This window comes from Mytilus trossulus, chromosome 9 (genome assembly GCF_036588685.1).
Source record: "Mytilus trossulus isolate FHL-02 chromosome 9, PNRI_Mtr1.1.1.hap1, whole genome shotgun sequence".
Taxonomy (NCBI): Eukaryota; Metazoa; Mollusca; class Bivalvia; order Mytilida; family Mytilidae; genus Mytilus; species Mytilus trossulus.
Window position 1 is genome coordinate 62738666 of NC_086381.1, and position 14109 is coordinate 62752774.

General features: G+C 30.5%; 1 protein-coding gene across 2 annotated transcripts; it reads left to right on the plus strand.

Annotated features, from left to right (window-relative positions):
* Positions 1-3137: 3137 nt before the first annotated feature.
* Positions 3138-13868, plus strand: LOC134684110 (uncharacterized). Of its 2 annotated transcripts, XM_063543385.1 has the most exons (8): positions 3138-3291; positions 4004-4372; positions 5023-5451; positions 6414-6503; positions 8106-8187; positions 9822-10013; positions 11790-11951; positions 13258-13868. In XM_063543385.1, the coding sequence occupies exons 1-6, from the start codon at positions 3234-3236 to the stop codon at positions 9985-9987; spliced, it is 1194 nt and encodes a 397-aa protein (XP_063399455.1). In that variant the 5' UTR covers positions 3138-3233; the 3' UTR covers positions 9988-10013; positions 11790-11951; positions 13258-13868. The 2 variants fall into 2 exon arrangements, with proteins under 2 accessions (XP_063399455.1, XP_063399456.1); XM_063543386.1 differs by lacking the exon at positions 6414-6503.
* The last annotated feature ends 241 nt before the right edge of the window (positions 13869-14109 follow it).

A 14109-nucleotide genomic window follows, 5' to 3' on the forward strand; every position in this document is an offset into this window, starting at 1 on the left:
AATTGCAATAGTTTGGGGTTTACAAAACCATTAACAAAATATAGGTAGTATAAAGAGATAAATCATTTTGCATGTTCTTATATATACCAACACTTTAGTTATTGTAAACATCATATTTGTCTCCTTTTTTGTTTGTGCCAATTAGATACATTTTCACATGTTTGATATATTTTGTTTTATAAAATAGACTTGATTTCAGCTACACGCACTTGTCAATGAAATAAATCCAGACATTAATTGATCTTCCACCTGTCAATTCAAAGGTGATATCAATCACAATACAATCAAAGAATATATTTCAGGGTTAAAGAAATGTATGACTCGAATATAACAAACATTCTTTGTCAAATATTGATATCTTTGCAATGTGAACACATGTGCAATACTTTTTAACTTGGGCTAATGTCCAATGCAATTGCTATTCCTTGAAAAAAATTGAACAATATTTCCTTTCTTTTTAAATATGTTATGGTATTCAAATGAACTGCGACTTTTTTCCAGAAGATCTCAGTGAAAAATATACAGGACACAAGCACACGTGTTTTGTTTATTTGTAATAGTACCATTTTGATAAAGTGATTATTTTCATGACATTAGTTTCATTTACACTTTGCTCTAAAATAAGAAGATAGAGGTGTCATTGTTGGAAAACATTCAGCAAAGGTCAATGACACTCATATCTTCTCAAGTATAGCAAAGTGTAAACAAAACTAATGTCATGATAAATAGTGCGTGTAGAAACAACTTTAAAGAAGACAATAAACTAAAATTATAAAATCCTTTTACATAGACACGTAAAGTAAATTCAGATTAACATATATTGAAGGTTATTGTTAGATACGTTGGTAAGCGTCCACGAGAAAACATGACGTGGAAATATCATTTTGTTTTTAAGAAAAATACATAAAAATTCAGCATTATCATAATTCTTTGGGCCTAATTTTTACTTATTGTAAATAAGTGTCATAGTAATAAACATTTCAGCATTTTGATCAAATCTCACAAATCCATTATGAACATACAAACTAACGTGAGAAGAACACAAACTACCATGAGAACATACAAACTAACGTGAGAACACACAAACTACCATGAGAACATACAAACTAACGTGAGAACACACAAACTACCATGAGAACATACAAACTAACGTAAGAACACACAAACTACCATGAGAACATACAAACTAACGTGGGAACATACAAACTAACGCAAGAAAAAAAGAGTAAAATTCAAAAGGAGCGAGCCTTTTGCTCAGGCAAAATAAGTGCCTCTTGCAATGCATAAACACGCTTAGTCTACTCTCAGTCAATATGATCAGTGGTTGTTCTTGTCAAACTTCACATGAGATCCAGTAGATTGCAATATTTGACTTTTATCACATTTTTATTTATTTTTGTGCTTTCATATAAAGACACCAAAAATGAATTTTGAGCAAACTGGCAAATATTTAACAATGTATAATGGTTTCATATAGGGTATAACGTACTTGTCCATTGTCTTTGACTCCAGTTACTGATTCATATGATATGAGTCCAAATCAAAAGACCTTGGTTTTTCCTATGATTGGTCAAGGAATATACTTATTTCTAATAAATAAAAAGATAAAACACCTTTAAACATCCATGGAACACCCAAACCAATTATTGGGAAAATCTTTTAGTGTTTCAGACCTAAATCCTTTGGAAAACTGTGGCCACCATCTACGATCCAAAATGTTTTGTAGCAAAAAGATTCCTATTTTGATACAGAATTCATAAATATAAAAACTTTGAGTTGCAGATGGCGGCCAAGATTATTTATGTCAAAAACAATAAAAATTATGCGAAATTGACCTAAAAAACAAATAATGTTTCTTCTACGGCCCGTAGCTTCATTAATTTTAAAGAAAGGTGCAAAGTAAGTTGGCTTTGTAGTATAATCACAGAATTTCTCCGATTTAAAAAAACATCAAACATTAAGGCCAAATTTTAACCCTTCGATTGCTCTAATTAAATTGCTCCGAAACATTTTATCGATCTATAAGCGTGTGTATATCACCAGCTATTTTCAGACATAAATGAATTCATTTTTAAACAAAGGAAAGATGCACTTACACTCAACCATCACTTAAGATCAATATCATCTCATACGTATACATTTAGAAGGTCGATGACCTCGTTATAACATATAAACAAACCTATTATACTTCAATCCGTCAACGTAATTAAACATATATATCATTGAATATCACAAAATTAGGTTTATATGGGGATCCCGTTGGAAAGAAATGTTTGATTTTATAGGTAATCACTGAAGCATGACCAAAGTTAGTCCCATCTTAGTGGCCCCTTTAAAAAAATTCTAGAAATTAGGAAAGATTTAATTCTTTTTATTAACTAGCAAGTCAGAGGAAAAACTGGACCGATCTTCAAAAGGTTTTTGAAATATTTCTTCATTTGAGTGGTGTTTTAAGATCGGTCTTCGACTTCCCGTTACACTTATTTGTGAAGGCAAACACGATATGCCTTGATAAACAAAGTTAACCGATTGGACAAGTTTTCTTAATTGATTTTTATGTAAAAACAAAAAGCAACTGTTTTGCTATATGGTAATTTTAGAAATTTGTGCCAAAATATATATATGTAGAATTGAAAATAGCAATAACTTTCTCCGAGGATTTTAATTACCAGCTCGCATTTGGACAGTCGTGGATTTTGATGTGTGGTCTTTTGAGTATTTGTTCTTTTTTCCCCTCATATTATGGCCAGTTCTTTTTTTTCATTTCACGATTTATTTGTGTCAATGTTTGACATATTGAGTGTGAAGGTATATTTTGTTTGAAGTTCATAAATCTGTTGTGTTCTTGGCTCCCAAAATAATGGATTTCAGAATTCCTGGTCAAACATGTTCCCCAAGAAATAACTGACAAATAAACTGGCAACGGTATTATTGTTTTTATTAGTTCTGATCATACAAGTTATTACGAAAATCGACCATTTGAACAAAATAATTATACGATATAAAGAAAAAATATACGAATAGGCCGTAAAAGGAAACGGGAATTCCAATAACATGTGATACTTAAACAAAGCAATTTAATGTAAACAATACAAATCACTTTTAATCTACTTGTTAATCACTTATGCATGCTATTTTTAGTAAATGAGATATATTTATATATTCGAAAAAGGATTTATAATTCTAAAGATTGTGTGAAATAAGTGATTTGAAATACAGATAACCCAAAGAACATGAATATTTCACAGTACATTCATACCATTTCTTTTATTATAATATTCAAGATTTACGGTAAGCTTTAATTGTATTTTTTCTTCATCACTTGATATTCCTAGTACTATCATGTTTTAGTATAAATGTATGCATTAATATAATGACACATCCCAAAAAATGTCATATGGCTTAGAGAGAACAAATTCAGTAGATTATTTATGTGTGCAATTAATGGTTTAACCAACCGCTACACGTTTGATACGAGTAATGTTTAAATAAATTGCCGTACCCAGCAAGTAAAAATAACCTTGTGACCACTTTTAGATTTCTGTGTACATGTAGCAACAATCCAGCCCACCTGGATTCGGAGTTCATATCTCCTAGTTGATACGACAATCCAGAGGTTTTATTTTCCATCTCAATTTTCCTAGATATAGGGTTGATAATAGAGGAGTTTTCAAATCAAGAGTTCTAATTGGTGAAGTTGAAATCATTCCTTCGTTAATTTTACGAACGATATCACATGTTCAAATTGTCTGCAATCCTGTCCCCTTATTCCGAATGTGATTTACTGAATTAGACTTATAATTGGGTATATACTAACAAGAACAAAACGACGGGTGCAACATGTCAATCTGGATCATTCAAAATGGTATCCTCGAAAATAAGTTGTTTATTGTATTATAACTTTATGTAAAGTCCAAAAACGAACTACTGGTACTGGATCTGTATTCAAAAACAAACACAAAAAGCTTTAGAATGGTCTTACTAATTTTGAATTCCTTTATAGGGTCATATTCCATTACAGTCCTAATTAATAAAAACATATCCGGGGTAATTGGAGAAGGTGGTACACGAATACAGTGTTCATACATCAGGCAAGATGCGACTAAAATATTTACAATCGAGTTAAAAGCTAACAACGAAACAGTTGCAACATTTTTACCAGATGAGAAGCCTAGGTTGACAACAAAGGGTCGATATTTGGAAGGAAGAGTCACACTGATGAATATAAGTAAAGTGTCTACAGAAGCTGTTATGATATTCAATAATTTAACATGCAATGATCAAACCAACTATAGTTGTTCCATTGTGTTTCTTGGCCAAAACGGTAGAACAGAAGAAAGTCATTCAGAAATTACAACACTTAATGTGAAAGGTAGTAAATAACTTGTACAATTAAACATTAAAAAACATTAAACTAACTTAACGAACAAATCAAACAAAACAAGCATCTTTAAAACCCGAGGATTTGAAATATAGTCGATCTAAATATTTGCTATTCATAATCATCCCTACTATACGATTCATGATAATTTATCAACAGCGGATCAACGTTGATCAAACAAAATATATGTAAACAGGAAGATGACAAATCAAAAACTGACGTAACGAGCAATGAAAACAGAAATCGTTCAAGTTGTCCCAAATGATTTGACATTGGCTAAATTAGTTTCTATATTAATAAACAGTACTTTTGCAAGAACAATACACATGCATACGTATGTGGTAGCTGTCATAGAGTGAAAGAACAATACAAAACCCATCTCTTTTCTTTGTATAGAAAAATATATTGCAAATTATTTATTTGGATATGATAAACCAGATATTATTTTTTTTATCTGTTACAAGAAAACAAGAAAGCATGGTACTAAGACAAATGCAGCCTTATAAAGGACTTATTTGATTATGATATGCATTTGATAAACGCACTCCTACTTGTTTAATGTTATTAATTTTTAACCCATATGTCATACGTCTAGCTCATACAAGTTCAAACTGTAGTGGAATATTAATATGTTTTTGCAGCTCCACCGTCAAAACCTCAATACGCAGCGATTGTCGATTTACTAGAAGATGAATCTACAACTGCATTGCAGAATCGAAGTGTAGCTTCTTCTCCAAATGTTACTGAGATTTCCACTGTTAATCAATCTACAACATCTGCCATAATAAAAGAAGGAGACACCATTACATGTATGTGTGCCGGAAATATTGGAAAGCCTCCAGGGAAGTTTATATGGCAGAAATATCGACATGGAGAAAAAATTCCAATGAACTACACACATATTTCTACAATAGCGACTGAAGTTACAGACAAGTGCTCCTACTATGGCACCAGTTACCTTCAGCTCCGGGTAACTTCTTCGGATAACCAAGCAACCATTCGGTGTTTCATTGATTCGCCGTTGGCAAAACCATATATGCATGTGGAAATGAAACCAATAGACGTTACGTGTAAGTATATATGATTTGAAATTAAAAGTAATAGAATGTATAAGAAAACGTTATAAAAAGGCATTTACTTGTCGGTTGAAGGCAATCAGATGTACACTATCATCACTTTTGACAAGGTTAGTTTTGAAACTGTTTTTTAAACCAAATTTAATCTTAACAGATGATAGATACATTTGCATTAGTAACCCCAAAAGTTACCTACGACTATATACACCCATGTATTAAATGAGTAACGGAAAGGACCGTTTAAACTTAATTTAAAGCCAGAACAGAAACACGGACCTATTTAGGGTAGTATTTTTTTGGGCGAATCATTATCTAAGTGTGGCATCGACCCAGTGGTTGTTTAATCTTACCAAAAACTATAGAATGTGTATAAAAAAAGTAACTACAAATCTTGCTTCAATTTGATCACTTAAAACTAAAGCCAGTTGCAACAAAAAAATTATCCGACCTTCTTTATAGATAGTGAACTTCCAAATATTATGTAGTCATAGTTTAGCCTGTGTTAAGAGTATATACCTCCCATCATAAATCATGTAATAAGGTGTTGATGCGAACATAGAAACAAGTTAGTTAAATTTTCAAGTGGTATAGGTGAACTAATACCTTCGGATAGTTTACGAGGCAATCACGAGAATCATAAGTTAATTAACTTTTAAAGAATATCTGTTAAACAGATGACGACATATGGCGTTGTCAGTTTGTTTAAGTTTCATAAGTTTGATTACATCTTTTATATCTTCTAACTTATTATAAAATATTAAGTTTGCCATGGCGTTTTTAGTTTTCTGCCACTTACAGACTTATCAGATTGAATATCGTCTTAGTATTTCCCACCTCTCATTTAAAAATCTGTCTTAATATATATTAAATTAAATGATTTGAATATACTGCTTAATGTCTTGTATATGAGTAATGATAATATTTACCAATCAATCTATCTCAATTTTATTTGACAGCTTTTAGTAAAGATATGACCACGTATCCTACCACAAGCAGTTATTTTACGGGTTCCGAGGGAGCAACAGAATCACACAGTGGATACATTTGTAATGTTTTACTATGTTTTGTTGCCAGTTTCTTCTGAGAATTTCAATTAAAAGAGTTGAGAAAGTAGAAACTACTACTACTAAATGTGTAATAAAATTAGAACACATTTTAATATGCATTTTTCTGCGTTTGGCTTAATCATGTAATCAATATTGTTATAGAATATCGACAGTTTGATTCAAATTTAAATCTTATATAAACTGATGTTTTAGGGCATACGATACAGTTTTGATCCTGTATATACAAGTTCATGAAAATTTGCATGTAGGATATTTTTTACCTGATTAAATCAAATATGTAATAAAAAATATACCTTCATGTGCTACTTGAGGTCGAAATTTTGTATATTTGCTCGAAATTCAGATTTGTGGCCGTAATTTCTTTTTCGAAAGAAAGACATAACTTTTTTGTTATAAAAGATAAACACAAATTGTTTTTTGTTAAATAATCGGTAATTTCTGTATTTTATAAATATCTCATAAACAAAATAATTTTTTATTCAGAAATAACTCATATTTATCAAATATTCATGAATTGAGGAAAAAACGTCATTTTTTACTGCATGTTTATCAAATTTAAAAAAAATCCTCTATTTACAGTTTTATAAAATTTGGGTCACATAATCTCCCGGCAAAATGAAACAAAATGCCGTTTTGAAAAATAGCGGTCCATGAACTCGTTTTCAAATTAAATCAGTTTGAATGATAAAAATCAGTCGAAAAATGCATCTTTTCCCGATATGTCACCGTTTGACGTCGCGAAAATAACAAATTACGTTAGCAACGTCATTACCTTCCCTGTAACTGTATCGTATGCCCTTAAACACTTAAAATCTATTAATCTTGACAAAATAAATTTCTTACACATGATTCTAAATAAAACATAACAAGTGTTGCATATTTGTAACTTCTTTGCATATATTGCATTTGCCTAAAAAAGTACATAATTAGTTTCAAATTGCCGACAGTGAAAATATGGTGTCGTCAAAATCATTTAATCCCCCTCCTCCCAAAAAATCAATAACATAAAATTGAAATGATGCTATGAAAATGGTTCCTTTCTGTTCTTTGTTCAAATATTTACAATTAGAAAAAGCTTTAGCATGTATAGAAAAACTTCAAATTTTATAGATTGTATTTACATGTCCTTTCGATGCATTGCTTAATCAATCAACTTTTTAAAATAATTTCTTAACTAATAAATGGAAATTTTAGTAAGATTTGCTATAAATCATGCCAGATCCGAGGTTCTGAATACTGAGATGATGATACACACGTGGACCGATAGTACACAGCAGCGGTATCAACCCAATGTGTTTTATTTATTCATGATGAATTAATCATGCAGATGTCCTTATAGTATGCACACGTTAGTTCTACTAGTTTTGAATTTTCAAATATATTTTTAATTCAAGCATCATTAAACAGACGTTGGTTATCGAAATAATCATCTGCTGCACTTAAAGTGTTACCGTTGATGAGAATACACATTTGTTCACACACTATCTACTACAATTAGTGGTATGATGACTTTTTTGTATCTTTATCATAACAATATATCTTGTTTTGTTAATTCATACTTGTTATCTTATCTTTTTGCAGATTTTGGTATTGTTATTGGTTTGTTGGCTTTGGTTTTATTGGTTGCATACGGAATTTATCTGTTTAAAAGAAAGCATAACGAGTTAGTACATTTAATTATATGTAGATACATGTATAAGCGACCTTAAGTTGAAGACAATCTAATTAAGCTTTGCTTATAAGTATTCGCCAAATCCTTTTTACTTTCTGTTCTGAAAACTATTACTTCAGCCTATGAAATTTCATTTTTCAATTGTTAAAGGTTTCAATTAAACCGTGACAAAACAAGATAAACTAAATAAATCTTAAGAACAGAAAGTAGAAGGAGTGTTTTCATGCAGATCCCTGCAGACAAAGGTTTGAATCACAGGATTTGCATTTTTAATCAGATCGAGTGGACGAATACCTGAGTGAAGCCCAATAAATTGTAGAAAATAACCATATTTTCAGGTCTTACATTACTGTTAGTTTTCTTGAAGCTGTAATCTTTTCAGGAAATATTTTTTGGAAAACAAATAATACGATTCACTTTGTATTGTTTGATTTGCAACATATTTCTCTTCTTGAAATCAAACAATAAATAGAAATTAATTATAACTAATATCGAAAATAAAACCCAACAACAATTGTATTAACATTTAAATTCACTAATTTGGTTTAAAGATATTGTCATATATAGTGACAAAATATGAAATGATGTTAAACAACTATTTTAATCTATTTTAAATGAATATATAATTCAATTTTGAACTGTCCCTCAGAGAGAAATATAGTCATACAAGATGACACCAATCACCGTCATATTTTGCAAATGTAACTTTCAATTAGTACCTTGAATCACATGGTAATTTTAAATACTTAATTACATGTTGTTAAAAAATATATACAAAACCTCTCGCAGACAGTCTCTTCATCAGGAATCATTCATTCCATCTAGTATCAAACTATGTAATTCGCTCGATTTAAGTATTAGAAATGAACTTTCTTTAAATATGTTTGAATTAAAAACAGAACATAAACCTAACGCAATGTGTTAATGTGGTTATTTATACGAAAATGCTCAACATTATTTCCTCTCGTTTAAAAATTATACAGTTCAAAGGAATAACTTAATTATTGATTTTAGAAAAGAAAATATACTTATCGACTTTGAAAATTTAATGTTCGGCAATGTTATGTTTAATATGAACATAAACACGCTAATTTTTACCAAAGTGCAGAATTATATTAAACAGACCAATCGCTTTTGATAGTTTATAAACATTATGATTAAATATTTATCAGTAATAATGTAAATACTTTTTGTAGACTTCGAATGAAATTTTTCATTTTTTCCAAAGAAATGGATCATCAATTTGGTTTTATTATAAATTCCTACCATTTGACAACAACAATTTAATTTAATTGTTTAAACAAACAATTATAACTTTCCTTTTGAGTGAATATTTATTCCAAGATTAAAACAACCTATAAGTTGGTCTATCATAAATAATTTACGGTCAACTCGACTTTAAGGAATCGATGAACCATGTCGTTTGAATTCTTGTTAATTTCATGTCTTCATAATAATATTGTTTATGATGTTATTATTATGTATTTTATTTTTTTCGGTTATTTATCATTTGTATTTTGAATGTAATGGAGAATACTTTTTTAGTTGCAAAACTTGTGTCTCATCCTAATGTCAATGTTTTTGGACAATAAAATATGTTTACGCTAAATGCTTTTTATTTTCAGAGAACCAACGAACAACAATTTGTGCATCGTAGGCCCACCCACACAACAGACAGGTCACTGTGAAATCATTGCGATGACTAATGATATTGACAAAGAGACATCAAAAGGTGCTGCCGTAACTATTGACGACCCAAGATTGCCTACCAGTGAAAATCTGGCAAGATAAGAACATAAAGACAATCAAACTCCGACGTATGTATTTGAACTTGATGTTGTACTATGTATTACCCACTGTGCAAGGGCTGTTTAGCCAGTGAAGGTCGTTAAAAACTTCCATATATATATATATACTATGTGTTTTTGTTCAATGACATATTACAATAACAATGTGTTGTGCTCCTGGAAAAGTACAATAGTCAAAACAGTTTATTTGTAACGTACTTGTGACCTAATCTATTTGTAGATCAATCGAAATTAAGTGGGACAAGGATTTTTTTTTAATTTAAGGTTGAGTCAAAATAGATGTCGGACGGATTGTTATTTGCCAGCTTACCATCGGCAATAATTATTTCAATAATCAATCTACCAACCATATTTATATACAAAAGATTTTTACCTGATGATTTAAATCTGTGAATTATCCGTTGTTTTGAAATTTTATTTAAATAGATATTTGATATACCGACTACGTTAAGAATTCTTGAAATGTTAAATAGAGCACAACCAAGACAACGTTGAATACATTGTTCCATTTGGTAAATAGATCTTTAGAAATTTGATCAACACTATGGGTGCCACATGTGGAACAGGATCTGCTTTTTCTTCCGAAGCATCGTAGACCACCCAAGGTTTTAAGTGGTGTTCATGATGCTCAGTATTTAGTTTGCAATGTTGTGTTTTGTGTACCATTGTTTGTATGTTTGTATGTTTGTATGTCTGTATGTCTGTTTGTCTCTGTCTCTTTTAGCTATGGTGTTGTCACTTTATTCTAGACTCGATGTTTGAGTATGAATGTTCCACTAGCACTGGTATCTTTTTTCTCTTTTTTACCCCTGATCTTTACAATTTCGACATTCCCATTCAACACAGAACCATTTCTGCCAAAAAATGTTTTCTGTCGAAATATTGAAATCAAACTGACTTAATTCATGAAGATGACTATGATGTTATAAAATATTTAACCAAGCAGAATAGCAATTACAGCATAGCATACTGCATGTACTGACACAAGGGTAATTTGGAAAAAAAAACATAGATTTTATTGATTTTATGCCACGATGCTACTATGTACGCTTCTGCTTGCGTTGATAATTTCCATGGGTTGAGGATAACCGTGATAATCGATTTCTTGGTTTTGTAAAGTATGCATACTGCAAATTTCTGTGTCATTTGATCTTTTGTGGGGAGTTGTCTCTTTGGCAATCATACTACAGCTTCTATTTTATATTTTCAATAGAAAAGCTGTAATTCGTTGATAATAATTTTCCGGTATTAAACGTCCGTGCTTTTAAAACGTTGTTTAGTATCAGCATCCCTGAAAAAAAAATTAAATTGCATCAATATAAAATCTGAAAACGTACTTTCCTGTCATGCATTTAAGTCTAATTATTAACATATTATACTAAATAGATATAGGAAGATGTGGTGGGAGTGCCAATGAGACAACTCTCCATCAAAAGGTTAAAGTACGGCCTTCAACACGGAGCCTTGGCTCACACCGAACAACAAGCTATAAAGAGCCCCAAAATTACTAGTGTAAAACCATTCAAACGGGAAAACCAACGGTCTAATCTATATAAACAAAACGAGAAACGAGAAACACGTATATATTACATAAACAAACAACAACTACTGTACATCAGATTCTTGACTTAGGACAGGTGCATACATTTGCAGCGGGATTAAACGTTTTAATGGATCCAAACCTTCTCCCTTATTCTGAAACAATAGCATAATATCACAACATAGAAAAACACACGATAAAACATTTCTGAATAAATCGACGTTTTCATTGATTACATTTGGCAGCAATACATCTCCTGTAACTACCGTAAGTGTAAATGCCCAGTTGAAAAAAGGTAGAAAAACTCAGATTCCAAACGAAGACAACAAAGACCAGAGCGGAGAAATAACAAACACGAAAAATCACAGTATAGAACAGAACATGATGGCAGAGAAAGAATCTAGCTTGTAAGTCTGATTTAATTTTCGGGAAAATTGATTTTATAACACAGATATACATTGTACCAATGCAAAAATCCAAATATATTCTTCAATCAGCATTTTCTTTAGGCTTTTGTGACAAAAAAAACCCATAAACGTTACAGAAAAATGATGAAATAATAATTCGAATAGTCTAAACCGTCAAAAAGAACATTAGACATAACTATTTATAAAACAATTTTCCTGCAACGGTCTGAGGGAAATTTACAACTGGTATAAGCTTTAAGTAGAATAACTTTTATAACGATATACTGTACATTCAGAAATTATTGCTGGCATTTATTTTTGTGATTTTGTCATTTTAGACTTTAATGCGATTTTAATTTTTACGATATATATATATTTAGAAAAAAATCCTGTTTAATTCATATAAAATATATCAATTTGTGCATTTTTTCAAAATAATAAAAAAAAACTCGCAATAATTTCTTAATTTCCATTATTTATGCTAATTTTAATCCTACTGTTTGTACTAGAGTAAACAAAAAATCGAGGTGAAGAACAAAAAACTACATACGGTATATAATGAAGAGTAAGCGACAAAGGGTTATGTAATAAAGAAAGGCAACAGTAGTATACCGCTGTTCGAAATTCATAAATTAACTGAGAAAAAAACCAAATCCGTGTTACAAGCTAAAACTGAGGGAAACACATCAGATATAAGAGAAGAACTACGACACAACAGAAACACAACATTAAATAGTTACACACATAGACTCGAACGAACTATAACATGTATAATAATAACAGTTGAAGGAAATCAAGTTAAATATTTAAATTTCTGTTTTAATGAAGAGATACTCGTGCAATTGAATGCAATAGGAATAATTCAAGTGCAACAATTCTTAAAACATTCCAAGATTTTCTCATCAAATCAAAACTACTGGAATTTTAACCTTTACCGTTTTTCAATGTCTGAGTGTGAGTTTTCTTATTTATCTGACTTGAAATAAAACAAATTGACTTTAATGATGACGTCACAATGTACAATTCAAAGTATGGCCAAACTCACATCAGAGCAAAATTAACTGAAACTGCATCAACTGTGAAAGAAGTGAGAACAAGATTTCCTTTTTACATGGAAAGTTTTAGAGCAAGGTGTTTAAGTGAACGTATCACCATTCTTTTGATGTTTGTCTTTTTGATTGGTGCCGAGCGTATTTGCTTAATTTTCGCAAAACAACTATCTATCGCGTTAAAATCCACAGAAATACATAATGGAAATTGGGAAAACATAATTTTATTTACTCTGAAAAGTCTATTAATTTTGTAGGTAACAGGAAAGTGAAGATATGCAGAACAATATTAAAAACCAAAGATTCATAAACAGGGCTTTTGAAGATTGAATGTGCTCATCCACAAAAAAGAATACTTGATGTCGCGTTTTGCATTTTAAAGCCCTTTTCAACTTCGCAATTTTTAAATTAAATGTGTGTAATTAAATTGGTAAAAATTAAGTGTTACTTTTTGAAATCGGAAAAGCCGCGAAAATAAATCGTCCGCAAAAATAGGGAGGTGTACAGTATTCAGTTCTCTGCTGGCTTCCAAATGATGGTAAATGAACTAACATAGCTCAAATATTAGTTTTGATGCTTATTCCAAAACATTATTCTTAAGGGATCGAGTTAAACTTTTTATTTACCCCCGTCCCCCATATACTGTATTGGATCAAAGGTAAATATTTATACAAATGATTTTTTCATTATCAGAAGATTTGCCAGACATAGAGAATTATGATTTTAATAAGTGATTTCAGTACTTTTTTTATTAAATATTTAAATTTGGTTAAACGTTGAGTAAAAAAATAGTCACGACCTTATTCAAATAAACATGTTATAGTATGTCTGCTTTTTAGTTCAACATGCGTTGCTATGAAGTCAATTTGAATTTGACGAGAAAACGAGATGACACACATCGGGAAATAAAAATGAATTGATTTATTTTAAAGTAAAATAACAATACGGGATTTATCAGTTTTCCCTTTTTTATCCTTCTTAACCCTTTATCATTTCAAAAATTCGATTGATGTTTATTTATATTTATATTTTTTATTATTTAAATGTATTTGATTTGAAAAGTTGGTTTGTGAACATGTACATTTTTGAAAAGTGATGTTGTATATGCT

Coding starts and splice junctions, on each gene's coding strand:
- LOC134684110 (XM_063543385.1), top strand. CDS start 3,234: ATGAATATTTCACAGTACATTCATACCATTTCTTTTATTATAATATTC. Junction 4,373..5,022: donor TACAACACTTAATGTGAAAG/GTAGTAAATAAC, acceptor ATGTTTTTGCAG/CTCCACCGTCAAAACCTCAA. Junction 6,504..8,105: donor ATCACACAGTGGATACATTT/GTAATGTTTTAC, acceptor ATCTTTTTGCAG/ATTTTGGTATTGTTATTGGT.